The sequence below is a fragment of the Idiotropiscis lumnitzeri genome, chromosome 8 (assembly GCF_059441095.1).
Source record: "Idiotropiscis lumnitzeri isolate Australia: NSW breed Sydney's pygmy pipehorse chromosome 8, RoL_Ilum_1.0, whole genome shotgun sequence".
NCBI lineage: Eukaryota > Metazoa > Chordata > Actinopteri > Syngnathiformes > Syngnathidae > Idiotropiscis > Idiotropiscis lumnitzeri.
In genome coordinates this window covers 17,008,840-17,024,453 of record NC_142398.1, presented here as the reverse complement: position 1 = coordinate 17,024,453, position 15,614 = coordinate 17,008,840, and the positions used below count along the sequence as shown (strand labels likewise).

Genomic DNA, 15,614 nt, shown 5'->3' with positions numbered 1-15,614 from the left:
ATTCACCTTATTAGAGGAGCAGGAGCCCTTGAGAGTTAAAAGAAGAAAAGAAATACTGTATTCAAATATATAACACACACACGCACACGTCTACATATGACTAGCTCGGCCAGTCCTCCATGCTTATATTTGTTTTATGTTTGGGTTGACAAGACTCGGCTCATGGTACCCTTTATAAGTAACTGACAATGTATTAATTATACATTGAGATAAGAAGATATGGAATTATTTATGGAGCATACTGTATGTCACATGCAATTTCGAGTAGACCCGATCCCCGCAGCTGTTTTGACATTGATGAAGGAATATTGCACTTGACATCTTAAACAGTGTTCACTTGAAGTTCAAATGGCCAAAATGTCGTCCAATTTAGTGCTTGGCGAACATTTTAGAGAAAAAAAATGCAAACATTGTGATAATAATGCTCCTCATGCTGGAGTCGCAATAATGTGGTTTATTCCCCGCAAAGTTCCATACATCTCCAGTAGCAATGAAGCTGTTCGGTGATGTAGCCGCATGATGGACTGTAATGACTTGTTCTGTTTAGTATTCATGAGCTACCGAAATGGCTGCATCGCCCCTCCTGACGACCGAACGCGGCGAAAGCAGACGGAGTCCATAGATGGGTGGGGATACGTCATAAACACAGGAAAGGTTATAATCATCTTTTTCAGCAAATAGTGAATAGCAATATATCAGGCTAATGTTGTTGTTCACAAGTTAGTTCAAAACGTGCGAGTTGGGTTGGAAATATGAACTTGAAATGTGTTGTTTGCATTTAGCTTGAAACAATCGTACATTTCGAAGTAGTTGTTATGCAGATATTATTATGTCATCATACTTGTGTGTGTAAATGTGAGCAGCTTGGAATTATTTCGGTGCCTTCATTGGCAAATATGTCGGAAAACCGCATAAAGAATGTCCCAATTAAAATATTGCTCGCACTCATTGTAGTTGACACTTGAATAGCGGTTGTTTATTGCCGAATTTGACTTTTATGAATGAATAAACAATAATCTTCAAGACACATGCTGAAGGTACAAATGGCAAACCATTTTTAAGAGTGTAAACTGCAGATTGGGACAATAAAACATTGACAGACAAATTGAGATGAAACATTAAAAGGAAAATAAACAATTTCCCATATTTAACACGGCAACGGCAAATCCGACCAATTTGAAAGGTGTCATGTGAGTTTGTGCAGTGAAATCATTTTAGGCAACTTTGGGAAGTCGATTGGTTTCGCAGCACAGCAATACATCAGATGTCCGTCCATCCATCAGGAGCTAAGTTGAAGCAGCTTAGCGGTGAACTTCCCTTCCAGCCGCCACTTTGTCCAACTTTTCCTGGGGAACACAAGGTGCTCCCAAGCCAGCCGGGAGGTATAGTCACTCCAGCTGTGTCCCGGGGTCATCTCCTGGGCCCCGTGCTTGGAACACCTCAGAATTCAGGACGGCATCCTAACCAGATGTCAGCAGCAGCTGTGCCCCCAGAAGAATGACCAAGCTTCTCACCTTATTTACAAGGCAGAGTTCGGGTATTCAGCGGGAAAAATATAATTACAGCCACTTGCATCGGCGATTCTTTCTGTCACGACCCACGACTCGCAAACGTGGGCCGTGTAAAGTCCTCCACTTTGGGCAGGAGTTAATACCCACTCCACCCTTATCCAGTCGAGGACCATGGTCTCAGGTTTGTCGGGGCTGATTCTCATCAAAACCGCTTCACAACCATCTGGGAAATGCTGCGGGGAACAAGGCTTGATAAAGTCAACGAAGCAACATCTGCAAAAATCAGCAACGTAACACTAAAAAGCGGACTTACACCCAACAAAGGGAACCAAACTCTGACACAGATCCATACAGGGACCGAACAGACGATGCCAAGGTTTTGGTACCTCATACTCGCACGCACCACGTGTGCATGCCTCGCCAAGGTAGACAATCAAATGCCTTTTGCAAAAACGGTAGACTAGTTGGGCAAACTCACATGCACCCGCCAGAACCGTTCTGAGGGTGTCAACCTGGATCGCCAATAGATTCATCAATGCATTTCTCCACCCAGTAGTCAACCAACCATTCATTCAGCCATCCGACCACCCACAAAGACATCTTTCCATCTGCTCCTACTCAAGCATCCGAGCAACCATCGGCTCATCCGACATTTATCTCGACAACCAATCACCAATACAACCTAACTCCACCCTTCATCCTTCTATTCGCTAACCGACAAGTACATCCATCCATCCGTGCGATAAGAAATGGCCTCCAGCGAGTGACTACTTTTCTTGCCGCTTGCTATTTAAAGTGTCGCGTACGTGCACAAGACTTACCAGTTGGGGCTTAAAGGGCGGCTGAATCTCCTTGTTCCCAAGACGTTCCCAGTCAATGCGTCTGAAGAAGGCATGTTCTCGGATGTCCCGCTCTCCTTCGAGGCCACAGCCCAGGCGCTTGGAGGGATGCTTCGTCATTAGCTGTGGAATGTCCAGAACAACCACGTGGATATGGAGTCCAAACACGCTGGCTATCTTTCATCAGAGTTCTACTCAAAAGGAGTCATGTGTGTGTCTCTCTCCAGTTTTTTTTCACTGATATGTTCCTTAATTCATGTGCTTCCACGGCATTTCTAGGTCAGCATATGACAACAACACAGAAGGGCTCAAAAATAAGTGACATAATTGTGATTTTTCTTTTTTTTTTTGCCCTCTCTGTTTTCCCTTTGGAAATTTGCAGCATTATTGTTGTAATATGCACTTTAGTTTGTATATTATATATTACGTTTGTGTGGCAGAATTATGTCATGATGGAAGCTTACCAAACTCCATGCAAAATATTTACGACCGGTCGTTGTAGTAGATAAACAGTCTTTTATACTAACCATTAATTTATATGGAAAAGGACCTCGGAAAAAAATAATCGGAAATTTAATCGGAATTGTAATTTTAACGAAAACAGTTGCAATCGGATTATTTTGCATAATAGTTCAGCCCTACTCAGTTTTTTTTTTTAGGGGGTGAAAGACAACAAATTGTTGTGTTTTATTTGAAACCAAACACTGTTGGAGCATGGTGACTGATGGTGCATGTCGAAGGCAAGGACGAATCCGCCTCACATTAACTTTTTATGTATACAGCAGGTGGATTCACCGCTTGCTTGATCACACAAAGTGCAAAATCAGAAACATGCCATTGATGTATGAAACCTTTCACTCACCCCTTTGCAGATGGAAACAGCCTCTTTGGACAAGGACTTTGGGTAGGACACATTGTGCTCCATAATGGACTGGAACAATTCGTCTTCATCCTCGCCATCAAAAGGAGGCTGCGGACAGAAAGATCGTGATGTTGGTGAGAGTTGGCGTTGCATCCATTATCACACGGCCGATGAATAGATGGTTGCAGTTCTGTGGCCACAAACAACTTTTTGCTAAGTGGTGCCATGTGGCTGTGGCAGAATTATGGATTCGGGCATACAGATATCAAATGACAACATTTAAAAGCTCTGGAGTACGAATTGGATCATCAATTGATGTATTGTCAAGAATGTGGTCACTCGTATGGAATAAGGAGCACTGGGAGGGAGAGCTGTTAGCCGCTGCGTCTATGCGCGCCGCCATCTTGGAAAAAAAAAAAAAAAAAATTCTAATCCATACGATTAGAATTAGAATCTTCTAATTCTAATTCTAATCTTATGGAATTGACTGCTAATTCATTATATCTTTAAGCAATTCAGGTTAAAAGGCGTGCACGACTTTTCGGCTATCAACAAAGGCACTTCAGTATCAACTTTTTGGTTGGTTTTTAATAGCTACAAAATAAAGATGAGAAGTCAGCAATGAAGACAATCACGGGAAAAATTGTTGCAAAAGTTTCATACAGAAGAACTTTCTGAGTAAAGGTAGTGGCCGACCCAAGCATTGTGCTTTCCTTGCCGGGTGGTTATCATCAGTATTGCGGATGTCTCCAATGTTCTGGAAAATGAATAATTTGTCGTTTCCACTCGAATGGGCTTGCTAGAGATAGCACGTCTGCGTCATGACCTCTTTACCCAGTTCCTCATGCAGTCGGAAAATGGGGACATCTCAGGTGATGACTTAGGTGGATTGAATAAAACACATTTAGCACCGGGAGTATGTGTTGAAAATAAATACTGTGGTACCGCCACTTATGAGTAACCTGACTTACTAGTTTTTGAGATATGAGTCATGGCTTGGCCTTTTTTCTGTCTTGCGTTATGACCAAAAGAACCAAAAGCACACAAACGGTGGAGCAACACAATATAACAGTACTCAGGCCTACATTTGTCATCTGCTATAAAAAAAAAAAAAAACTAATATAACAGCAGCTTACTGAGTCACTTGGGTACGAAACAATTTATTAATTAAGTTATCATGTGTGCGTGTCTGTATGCAAGACTCACCTGCCCAGCTAACATTTCATATAGAAGCACTCCATACGCCCACCAGTCCACAGAGCGTCCGTATGGCTGATATGCAATAATCTGTAGAGCAAAAAGGAGAAATATGACTCAAACAATGTACAATTACTTACTTATCTTTACCTGTACGGGAAGAAAAAATGTCTGCTTTGATTTTCAGTAATTCAGATCGTGATAATTCAACAAGGTTGACTCGAGGAAACTGAACTTTTTTTCACCCTTAGTCCAAAAAGCCATCGTCCAGTCTAAGTTTTAGAGTTAAAGGTACTGGTGGGCCTGGGTTTGATTCACAGATGGTATAGGCACTGAACCCCCACATCCCCTCCCTCCCAAAAAACAAAACAAAAAACATGAAAATGTTTTTTTGGATCTCTTGTGCATCCTTTATGAGTAGCATCTGACCTTTTACAGTTAAAAGAACATTCCTTCCGGTCATGCACACACACGCACACTCACAATTCATGCATGAACATCGGCACGTGTAACTATGTTTGCGAATGTTACTACTTTAATTGTGTGTCGAGATCCGCCTGACCTCTCACTTGCCCCAAGGCATCCCAAAATACACACACACACACACGTCCACAAACACAAGTTGACAAATGCACTTGCAGCTCTGCACTCCCAAGAGATGCACGACTTCCATGTGTTAACCTCCTCACACAAAGACACGCATGTGCACATTCATGCATGCACGCAGACCATAACATCTGAATGTCACCATTCCCGAGGGAAGAGTTGAAAGAAAAAACTCAGCATTTGATTATATCTCTTACTGCCTCTGCTAAACTAAATTCTGCATAAAAACACAGTTGAGCTTGAACAGCAAGTTTTTTTCTACAACCAAATGCGCAAAAGCGTCCCTAAAACGTCTGCGCTCCGCAGACCGTGAAAATGAGGTTTTGGGAACGCATCACGCTCAAATGCTGCCTGTCGGAACGCAAAAGTTGTGGAAAAGAGACTTTGTGCTATCACACCGACTCAGGATGTCTGCAGACTGCTCAGTAAGGTTCAAGTGGTTATTTTTGCACAAACTAAGAAATGAATGTCACAAAAAAGAGAGAAGCGACTTTCAGTCATTTCTGAAAGCAAACACAAAGTAGAAGTTGATGGGAATGTTTGTTCAATTTAAAAGTCACTCGGAAAGTAATATTACTTCTAAATATACCCGCTCTTCATCTTTCGAAGTCAGTTGCGGCAAAAAGTCCAAAGATGAGACACAGACATCATAACATAACGATGCAACCAAGCGGGATCAGTCTCAAACCTGAATAGACTATTTTACAGTATTTATTTACAGGGGGAACAATACTGAAAGATTCAAACTAATCAAAGATTGGCAGTTCCGAACCCTAATGTCAAATCCTGAAAAAAAAAAAGCAAATGACCAATATAGTGCTAACTATTAATAACTGTAAATTCATAAATGCACGACAAAAAAGTTTTGACTTAGAATACAGAATTATTGAATTTGAGTTTCCTGTTTTTTTTTTTTTTTTTGGCATTGGCATTTTCAAAGCTGCGGACCAAAATAACTGATTCATGCTAAAGCAGTTTTCAGCAAGCGCTTTTTGGAGTGACAAAAAAAATAAAAAAAAACATTCTACTGTATTCCAGAGTCCTTTGAAAGGCGTTGAATAAATCTAAGTTATTATTATCAGTACAAAGGCAGGACCTAAAAATAGCCCAGCAGTTGTCATTACTTCTTTGGTGCAGCAAGATTGAAATTGGAAAGACGCCACATGCCAATAAATCCAAATGACATTATGTGCATTAACTCGGCAAATGCTGCAGTAGAACCGGGATCGTCCTGCTCCAAAGCATATCCAAAAAGATAATCTATCGTCTTCCCGAGTTTAACCTTCCGAATGATCCGAACTGGACAGGACTGTTTGGTGGAAACGTCAGTGCATCCTGAAAAATTCAAAGATCCTCACGGGATAATTCGGGATTTTCTCTTTGGTGATCAATGAGAAGGGTAAAAGAAGGGAGATAAACCCGATGTCTTTCCTCCATCTTTTTAATGAGGCAAATCGTGATGATGACATTTCCGAGCACGGCTGTCTAATCCCGTTACCTTTCGGAACAGCGCTTGAGTTTCTGCGCGTGACCTCGCCGCGACATACAAAGTCAACAGTACCTGTTGTTGTCACACAGAATTGTGCCACTCTTACAACATGAGAAAGAATACACAGCACATCGCTCGTACCGCGAAACAGCACATATGGTACTGCGACATGCCACAAGATTAATAAAGAGAGAAAGGTTACTAAATCCTGCGGTGATCTGCTGCGAGCTGACAGTGTGACGGCGGGAACTAAGCCAAAGCGAGACAGTGTGTCATTGAGGACCCGCCGAAATATGTCACATGCGTTGAACTCTGTCTCTGTGAATTGACCCTGACGGTCTCCTGCAAAAACTGCGCACATTCAAGACTTTCAACTCAGGGAACATTTAGGATGCATCAGATCAGGAGAGACAAAACAGAATTCACTTATTCCAACCCGGCATACCGCTGGGCCAATAGCGAGACTTTATTACCATGACAACCAGGGGCGGAGCTAGGGGTGGCTGCACTCTAAAAATAAATAAATAAATAAATAAATTTAAAAAATAGAAAAGCGACTGTGAACTGTGTCATGTGGGACTGCGGTAATGATTCCAAATTATGCCTTAATAAAAAAACAGAAACCATTTATATTATTTCTAACATTTTCAGGAAATATTTCAACATGAAAATAATTCTAACATATTTAATTAAACCCTTTAGAGCAGGGGGTGGGTAAACTTTTTGAATGGCGGGCCACAATGGGTTCTAAAATTTGACAGAGGGGAGCAGATGGATGGAATGTTTTGGTAACCTCACCTCATCGATGATTTAATTTTAAATGAAAGTAAACAAAAGCATTACAAGAAAATATGTCTTTGGCACACCACAGTATTTAGAAAATAAAACATTCACACGGTTTATTCATTTAATTTTTTTCAAGTTCGGCGGGCCGGATTAAAACATTTAACGGGCCACTTGTGGCCCCCAGGCCGTAGTTTGCCCACACCTGCTTTAGAGGGTTACAACAAAGTGCCGGCAAAGATGAATTTCAACCCTCCTTGAACGTGCTAATGTGAAATTGCCGTGACTTGCTACCCGTCGCCACCGAGCACTCGTCTGCAACACCACCAGCGGACATTTACAAAATTCCGTCAAGGTGACCTTTACGCAATGCCGCAATGTTTTTTGGTTTTGCATCGACTTGGAGGGGCATGATGAATAAGTCAAGTAAGTGTTCCCTCTGTCAGCCAGGTGGTGAGAAGAAGAAATAGCAATGGGAAGAGACACGTGTGACCCAGGACTGACATTCAATGCTTTTATCCTCTTTCCCTTTTTTTTCTTCTTTACTTTATTGTATGAAAGCCTCTGGCCAGCTCTGCTGATTCACTGTAGCATACAAGTGTGTTCATGTGTGTGCGTGATCGCAGATTTATATACCAGCAAATCTCTTTGTATAATCATCTTGTATCATTATCGTTTAAGAATATTCTATACATCTAAATTAAATGTTATCTGGGGTTATTTGTGTACCGGTTCTTGTCCCTGCGCATATGTTGGAGTGCGCGTGTGTGTGTTTTGCTGTAGACATTGCTCTCCCATTAGGCCTAATGCTACATGACAGTTTTGGATCAGACTGCGAGCTCTTCCAGGGTACTTTCTTTACAACAACACTCACTGACACACATGCACACACACGCATACACACACCCACACACACTCACACACACGCGGACAAAGCTGCCCTGTGTTCCATATGAAAGCCGTTTAGAATTCACGGCATTGTGGTGAATGGCTTGCTGATGTTCAGGTTCTCTTTGACGATGCTGTGGCGCAAATGCAAGCACGCCTATGCCCGACAATCAACGACATATCTCCATCCTTGATGTGGCTGTTTTTTTTGTTTTTTTGGTGAGTGATGATGTAATGAGCAGCCGTAGGGTTTTACACACAAGTGGGGCATTCCATCACGACTGACGGAAGGTCCGCCAATATGTGGCTGACAAGACGTCCGTTTTGCTGATGAATGGCGACTGATGGGGAAAATTCAAAACGCTGACTAAGGATTTTATTTTAACCAACATTTGGATTCTATCGTTGGCCACAATGCGGAGCCAGATCATGGCTTTAGTAACAAATTTCAAATTTTAAAGTTAAACCTTTTGATTTTTTGGTGCAAGCGCGATTGAAATAGCAAAGATGGGGTGACGGTCCGATTGTGCGACTGCTGTAGAATGACAAATGACAGACTGGTGAAACTTCTTCGACTGGTCGCCAGCCAATCACAAGGTACGAATAGACAAACAAGCATTCACAGCTGCAGTGTGGACAATTAAAAGCCGTTAGTAAGCCGAAAATGCATGTCTTGGGGGTAGGTGAGGTAGCCGGTGGACACCTTACAGCAGGGGTGGGCAAACTTTTTGATTGGCGGGCCACAATGGGTTCTAAAATTTGACAGAAGGGCCGGACCAGGAGCAGATGGATGGAGTGTTTTGGTCACCTCAGCTCATCGGAGAAAAAAAATACATTTAGTTTTAAATGAAAGTGAACAAACACATTACAACAAAATATCTGTCTTTGACACGCCACAGTATTTACAAAATAAAACATTAACAAGGTTTATTGATCATTTTTTTTAACGGGCCGCATTTGGCCCCCGGGCCGTAGTTTGCCCACGCCTGCCTTACAGGGATTCAAAACCTGAATCTCAGAACCATGTCCAGTGTGCTGCCATTTTGGATCTAATATGATTATGCAGGTGTGCCTATAGAAGGGGCCAGGAAAAAAAGGTTAAAAATAGAACAAAGGAAAAGGCTAAATTTGTACTTTATCATCTTGACAGTAGACGGTGCCTTTTTTTTTTTTTTTTTTTTTTTTGTATCCCCAAGATGAAGCTGTGTGCTCGGGTTAACAAGGCCACACGGGGAAATGAGCCGCATCAGTCAACTCACTAGTCTCAAATGCTTTTGTGAAATGTCACTGAGTCATCATTAGACTGCTCTTTCTCCGTCCTTTCTGCCTTTATTGTCCGGGTGCTTCTTCTGCTCTTTTACACATAGTTAATAGCGTTTGCATCTCCTTGTTTTGCCCACGGGACTCTCTTTGGCTTTCTCTCTATGGCTTTCTCGTTGTATCAAAGTCACTGAGGTGTAAATGTACATTAGTGCGATCATTCCTCCCAGACAGGAGCTACCAATAACGGGCTACTTATATAGGTCAGGCTAACGCCGTGTGCGTTCACGTGTACGCTGACAAGCGAGGGAAACGCCGCAACTTTCCAGCTGGCACGCAAAAGTCAAGTGTGAGAAGATTTCACAGGTCACAACCTGAACTCCCATGGAAACAAACGGATTTTGACATTCGAATGGGAAAATGTAGCGCGCAGACCTCCACCGAGGTCTACAAAGTAAAATGTTGAGACGTGACCGTGTTCAAACATTTTTGACATTATTATAGAAAGGAAATCTTTGCTCTCCCCAAAAAATTGTAAGCTATAACTTTATTCAGAGCTGAACCAAATTTTAATGTATATAAAAGTGTTTGTGTTGTCTTTGCTAGAGTAGGTCTTTTCTTCCATCATTAAAATTATTCTTGACTAAATATTATTGGTGCACTGTGAGAGTCTGGTGGCCAATTCAGGGAGTAAAAAAAAAAAAGTTAGCTAGGATGTTGAGTATTGACGTGTACAGTTGAACGTGTTACTTTTAGGAAGGTTTACCAAATTGTGCATTTTCAGAAACGTAGCCCCCACCTCCCGAAGACGTATTTATACGTCTTAGCTTTTTTTTTTTTTTTTGCGTCATAGCTCCGTTTTTTTTTTTATAGCATTAGAACACAATATTCTGTTGACCTCGCAAAATCAGTCAAAATCCAGAAAAACGCTGGAATTGAGGGGTTTCCTCTAGTGAAAATGTCTGGGATTAAATGAGTTAAGGACGTTTGATATGTGCACTTTGGACTGTAACTAAAAGCAGTGTAGTATCTGCGCGTCAATTTCACTTTTGTCATATGAGCTAAAGGGGGGGTGTAGAGATGCTAAGTTGCTTCTGCTCAACATGATCTGACGACGTCAATGAGGCGTTAAGAAACATCCACACACGTATGCACGAACACACGCTCAATAATAAACAATCATGCACGAACACTATCAGATTTTAAATCAGGATAATGGCTGATTAGAATCCAGTTGGCAGCCATTATTTACAAATACTAAAATATAATATATATTTATATTTACACCAGCTGCTTTCAGTGAACAAATGCACTGTATGTAACACCGGGGAAAGAATTTTTAAAAAATAAATAAATAAAAAAATTGGCATCCTGATTCAAAAAATCTTTTTTTTTTTTTTTTAAAAGCAAGTGATTTTTTTTCTCCAAAGCTTACCTTTCAGACAAACAAAATTCCACAGATAAACTCTACTAAGAATCATTGAACTCATTTACAACTACATGGCACACAAACTCCCTGAGCATTCCGAGGAATACGGTGAGCAACAAAAGACAGACATACACGTATGTCCAAAAGTGTCATGTCCTAATTGATAAAAAATACAAATGCATTGGTTTTCAATTGCACTTTTCTGGACACTCAAAGCCGTCTCACAATGGATACATTTTTCATGCACTCACATTCATGCTCTGTTGGTGGCAAAATAAGTTCTGGAGCTACAGCTGCCCTGAGGCAGGCTGACGGAAGCGCTTTTGTGAGGTGACCTTACATCCACCTCAACAGGGGGGGTTATGCGATATATTCTTGTGCTGCAGCTTTCACTTCACATTAGGTTGTGCGCACACACACGCACACACAGATGCAGATTAGCTGTTTTGATAACACTGATGTCACTAAATAATATTGCAATGACATATGGTTTTAGAATAGGCAGCTCTTCCTGGGAAGGAGGGGCTGTGATTGCGATTTATAACCAATTATCTTACCAGGGGGGCGTCGCCTAGCTGCCTGTTCCCACCGCGCTATTGTTTCTACCCGACCGTAGTTTTTGTACTTCTTTGTTGGATTAAATAGTCAAAGACAAGTTTAGAATTTTGTGATTTCATTTGGCTATACATCATCATCTATAAACCATCTATAACAATTCCAAGAACCTGGGAAAAGGAATTCCATTTCTTGTCATTTAGTTATAATTGTTGAATATTTAAATTAATAATTGTATTTTATTATTTTTTTTTTTTTTATCAAAATGTGACAAAATGTTGCCACTCTACAAGGCAAATACGGACAGCTCATCTTACGATGTGACAATCACACAAAAAATTGCGAGTTTCGTTCTAATATTTTCAGCGAATGATAACCACATTGCGTTGCGATAGAAGAACCTTTTTTTTTTTTTCAGAGAATCAGATGGCATTGTTTGCCCTTTTATTCCTTCTACACAATGACTAATCGAATGCTATGAAATTAATTTCAACCGTTCTATTCCTTCAAGAGGATAAGTGTTATACTTTATGAGTACAGTTTGGCTTTTGACTTAGAGGATTGTGAACCCCCGTTAAAAGGCGAATTCCTTTTGAAATATAATGTGGTGTCACCTATAGAAACTCAAACAGTTGGTTGCATGTGACCACAAAGTTCGACAAAGCATGCAAAACTACGGAGTGTGTGCGGTATTGTACGTGTCCACTCCTTCACAGCATGATGGAGGCAGCAGCCGCTCCTATCCCTGCTGTGCCTTCAGTGACTGGAGCTTTCCTGTCAGTCCGACTGCGAGCAGTCACAGCATGTTGTCTCTGGCTTCATGTAGACAACATCTCATTCTGACAGGGAAGAAAATCTATAGCGCAACTCCCCAGTGGACGACAGGAGTGAACTAAAAATAACTAATAATGGCCTGAAAGTTGGATCAACATTATATATGTGAAATAATTGCAGCAGGCCTCTTTAGAGTCTTTATTAAATTAATAAAAAATTGGTAAGTTCATCAATTGGTTCCCGCTGTAGTCATAAGAATGGCTGAATGTGTGTAATTAATGGTTTATAAATCACATCTTAACATATTGTACATGTTTTCTCCACAAACAGTTTCAGGTCTTTAATCAAACTAATCCAAGAGTCATGAATTATTAGTCAATTCATACACTCTAACTCTTATCTGACGGCGGTGACATCATTGCGACTGTGCAAGATGAAGCATTCAGAAGCGCTTTGGGACAATTCCATGCTGCCAGTTTGGTGGGAACAATTTGGAGGTGGCCCCCAGTGCACAAAAGCAAAGCCCACAAAGACATGGATGACAGTCCGGTATGGATGAGCTTGTCCGGCCTTCACAGGGGCCTGACCTCAACCCGGTAGAACATCTTTGGGATGAATTTGAACACGGACTCAGAGCCAGGCCTCACAAAAGCGTCAAAAATTCTCATAAATACACTGCTAAAGGTTGCGGACCGACATCAGTGAAGAACTGAAGCTAGGATCGTTGCAAAGGGGTGGACGGATATTTATATATCATATTGAAGCCTATGGATTAAGAATGGAATGTCAAAGTTCATATGCGAATCTTGGCAGGCGAGCGAATACTTTTGGCAATATAGCCGCTTATCAAAAGCCAACGCTGTTATTTTAAGATTCAGCAAACTCAATGCAGCTCCGCTTACCTTTTGGCAGGGACATCGCCGCGGGGCACTCTTGAGGGGATGAGAGTGTTTCTGCATGATGGTGCGTCAAAAAGCGCAAGACTGGTCGTTGCTTGTTCTTTGCACATGTTATTGAAACCCGAATATTGATGATATTCTGGTTTTGAAGACATGACTGACTGCATGTAAACATGAATTTTCTTTCACTTGTATAGCGCTTCAGACTGCTTCGCAATCACCTACTGATGGCGCAGCATCCGGAGCAACTGGGGGTTCTGTATCTTGCTCAAGGACACTTTGACATGGTCCCAAAGGCAGGAGAACGAACCCGTGACCTCAACACCCTTTAAAATGCGCTGCTTTGCATCGACGAATGCATTTCCTCTCATGTCCCTTCAACCCAACTCACCATACTGTACGTTTGCCACTTAAGGTCATAAACAAGTCATGTGTCACTGGCTTGTTTGATGATGATGGTTGTGCAAGGTCCAAAGCAGCATTTTGGCATCAGCGGTTTGCTGAGGACAAGCAGACACCCCACATTGCGCATCACAGCAGACACAAGGGGTGTCTGCCTGACTGCAGTGCTTACATCATTAGAAAGCACATGCTGTGTGTGTGCGTTTTGTCCGTGTGTCTGTATGCACGCGTGTCCTGAGGCGGTGGCCTTAATCTGGTCCGTGAGGGTGAGACAAAAGTGACCTCTTGCATCAAGCCACGCACGCGCACGCACGTCTTCCAAGTGCAAACGTTACCTCAGGGGCGATGTAGTCTGGAGTACCACAGAAGGTGCGAGTTGTCACTCCATCCAACATGTTCTCTTTACACATGCCAAAGTCAGCAATCTTAATGTGTCCCTCGCTGTCGAGCATCACGTTGTCCAATTTAAGATCTCTGAAGAAATGGACAAATAATATATATTAATAATATTTTGGGATGAGCTTCAGAACGTGATTACAATGTGTGTAATGGCCAACTGATTTTATTACAAATCTGAATTTCCCTTTAGAGTTCATCCATCTGAAAAGTAGTCTGCACTATACATGTCATTTGCAGAAATGCTTACCTGTAAATGACTCCTTGACGGTGAAGGTAGAAGAGACCAACAGCGATCTCTGCTGCATAGAACCTGCAATTACAACATAATTTTTTTTTTTTTTTCATTTTTAATTTTTTTTAAAAAATTCTAAAGCGCTTGTCCTCATTAGGGTACACATTCATATCATTCTCACTTACAGTCACACCTTTGAACAATTTAGAGTCAATCAACCTATCATGGGAGCAAGCTGGAGTATCTCGAGAAAACTGATGCAAGCCAAAGGGAGAACATGCAAACTCCACATAGGACGGACTGAGCCGAGAATCAAAGACAGAACCTCTCAATTGTGAGGCAGACGTGAGAACCCACTATATCATTCTGTTGCTCCACAAAAAAAAAAAAAAAATCCAATTGGCAAAATAGTCAACATTCAACACATCTTGTGAAGAAACCTCACTCAAAAGTTGATTATTTGTACTTGATCATGCCAATCGGCTTTTCTTACACTGCTTGCGGCTCCTTGAACTTGCCCACTTGTTGAATGTGATACATGAGGTCTCCTCCATTCACATACTCCATGACAAAATACAGACGATCCTGTGAACATGAGATGAAAAAAAAAAAAATATTTTGCTTATAAAATCAGTTTTGTATTCATTTATTTTGTATTTTTCTTTTTTTTTGTATTCTATGACAGCTTCAAAAGATGCAATGGATGAGTTCACAATTTGTTGCTGATTTAATTTACGAATGTTTGGCTTTGTCGAAAGGATGCACCCTGAGAGCCATTTAGTGTGGTACATTTTTAATAAGTACACAGAATGTGTCACTTTGTGCTCCCATGTTGTGGAGTCTGTTTTTTTTTTTTTTTCCCTAAGGACTCAAATGTGCACTTACGTGTTTTGCACACAAACTCTCATTGTGCCGATCCTGTTTAGCTCAGAGCAACCTAAGTTGAATTGACCTTGACCTCAGAGCGCCGTACGCACCACAGTCTGGAAGCACGAGTGTAGCTGCGTGAGGAAAGGCGGTTTCTCCTGCTGGGCAAGGACTCTCTTCTCCACCATGGTACATTCAACGTCGTCGTCCTGAATCACCACGTCCTTTTTCAGGATCTTTACTGCATACAGCTCTTCCGTGGCCTTCATCTCCGCCAGCATGACCTTCAGTGGCAATTAAAAAAAAAAAAAAATCTGTCATTTTCGCCAGTAAAAGAGTAGCTGACTTTTAACATGTGTTGTGCCACGGGGGAAGGAAAAAAAAAACCAAAGCATTTTAGTTTACCTTGCCAAAGCTGCCTTTCCCAAGTACAGCCAAGAAGCTGAAGTCACTGAGTTTGACCTGGTCCAATCTGTTGAATGACAGCAGGCTGGATGGCCTGCCATCTGTCTCTGTGGTGGCCTTCTTGCCTGGGCCCAGCTTGGCTTTCTGCGCTCACATAACAGAACGAGATGCGTCAACATGCACGCCGAGGAGGATGCAAAAGCGCTCACGGGCAACA

General features: G+C 41.6%; 1 protein-coding gene across 1 annotated transcript in view; it reads right to left on the bottom strand.

The window, feature by feature from the left end:
* Nucleotides 1–15,614, bottom strand: part of prkcaa (protein kinase C, alpha, a) — a 76,276-nt gene that overhangs the window by 9,178 nt on the left and 51,484 nt on the right. The window contains exons 9-16 of the mRNA XM_088301858.1: nucleotides 15,398–15,541; nucleotides 15,103–15,276; nucleotides 14,619–14,710; nucleotides 14,141–14,203; nucleotides 13,830–13,968; nucleotides 4,419–4,499; nucleotides 3,213–3,320; nucleotides 2,333–2,473 (exon numbers count right to left, since the gene is read on the bottom strand). Coding sequence (XP_088157984.1) covers nucleotides 2,333–2,473; nucleotides 3,213–3,320; nucleotides 4,419–4,499; nucleotides 13,830–13,968; nucleotides 14,141–14,203; nucleotides 14,619–14,710; nucleotides 15,103–15,276; nucleotides 15,398–15,541 — 942 coding nt within the window. The remainder of the gene's footprint in view (nucleotides 1–2,332; nucleotides 2,474–3,212; nucleotides 3,321–4,418; nucleotides 4,500–13,829; nucleotides 13,969–14,140; nucleotides 14,204–14,618; nucleotides 14,711–15,102; nucleotides 15,277–15,397; nucleotides 15,542–15,614) is intronic.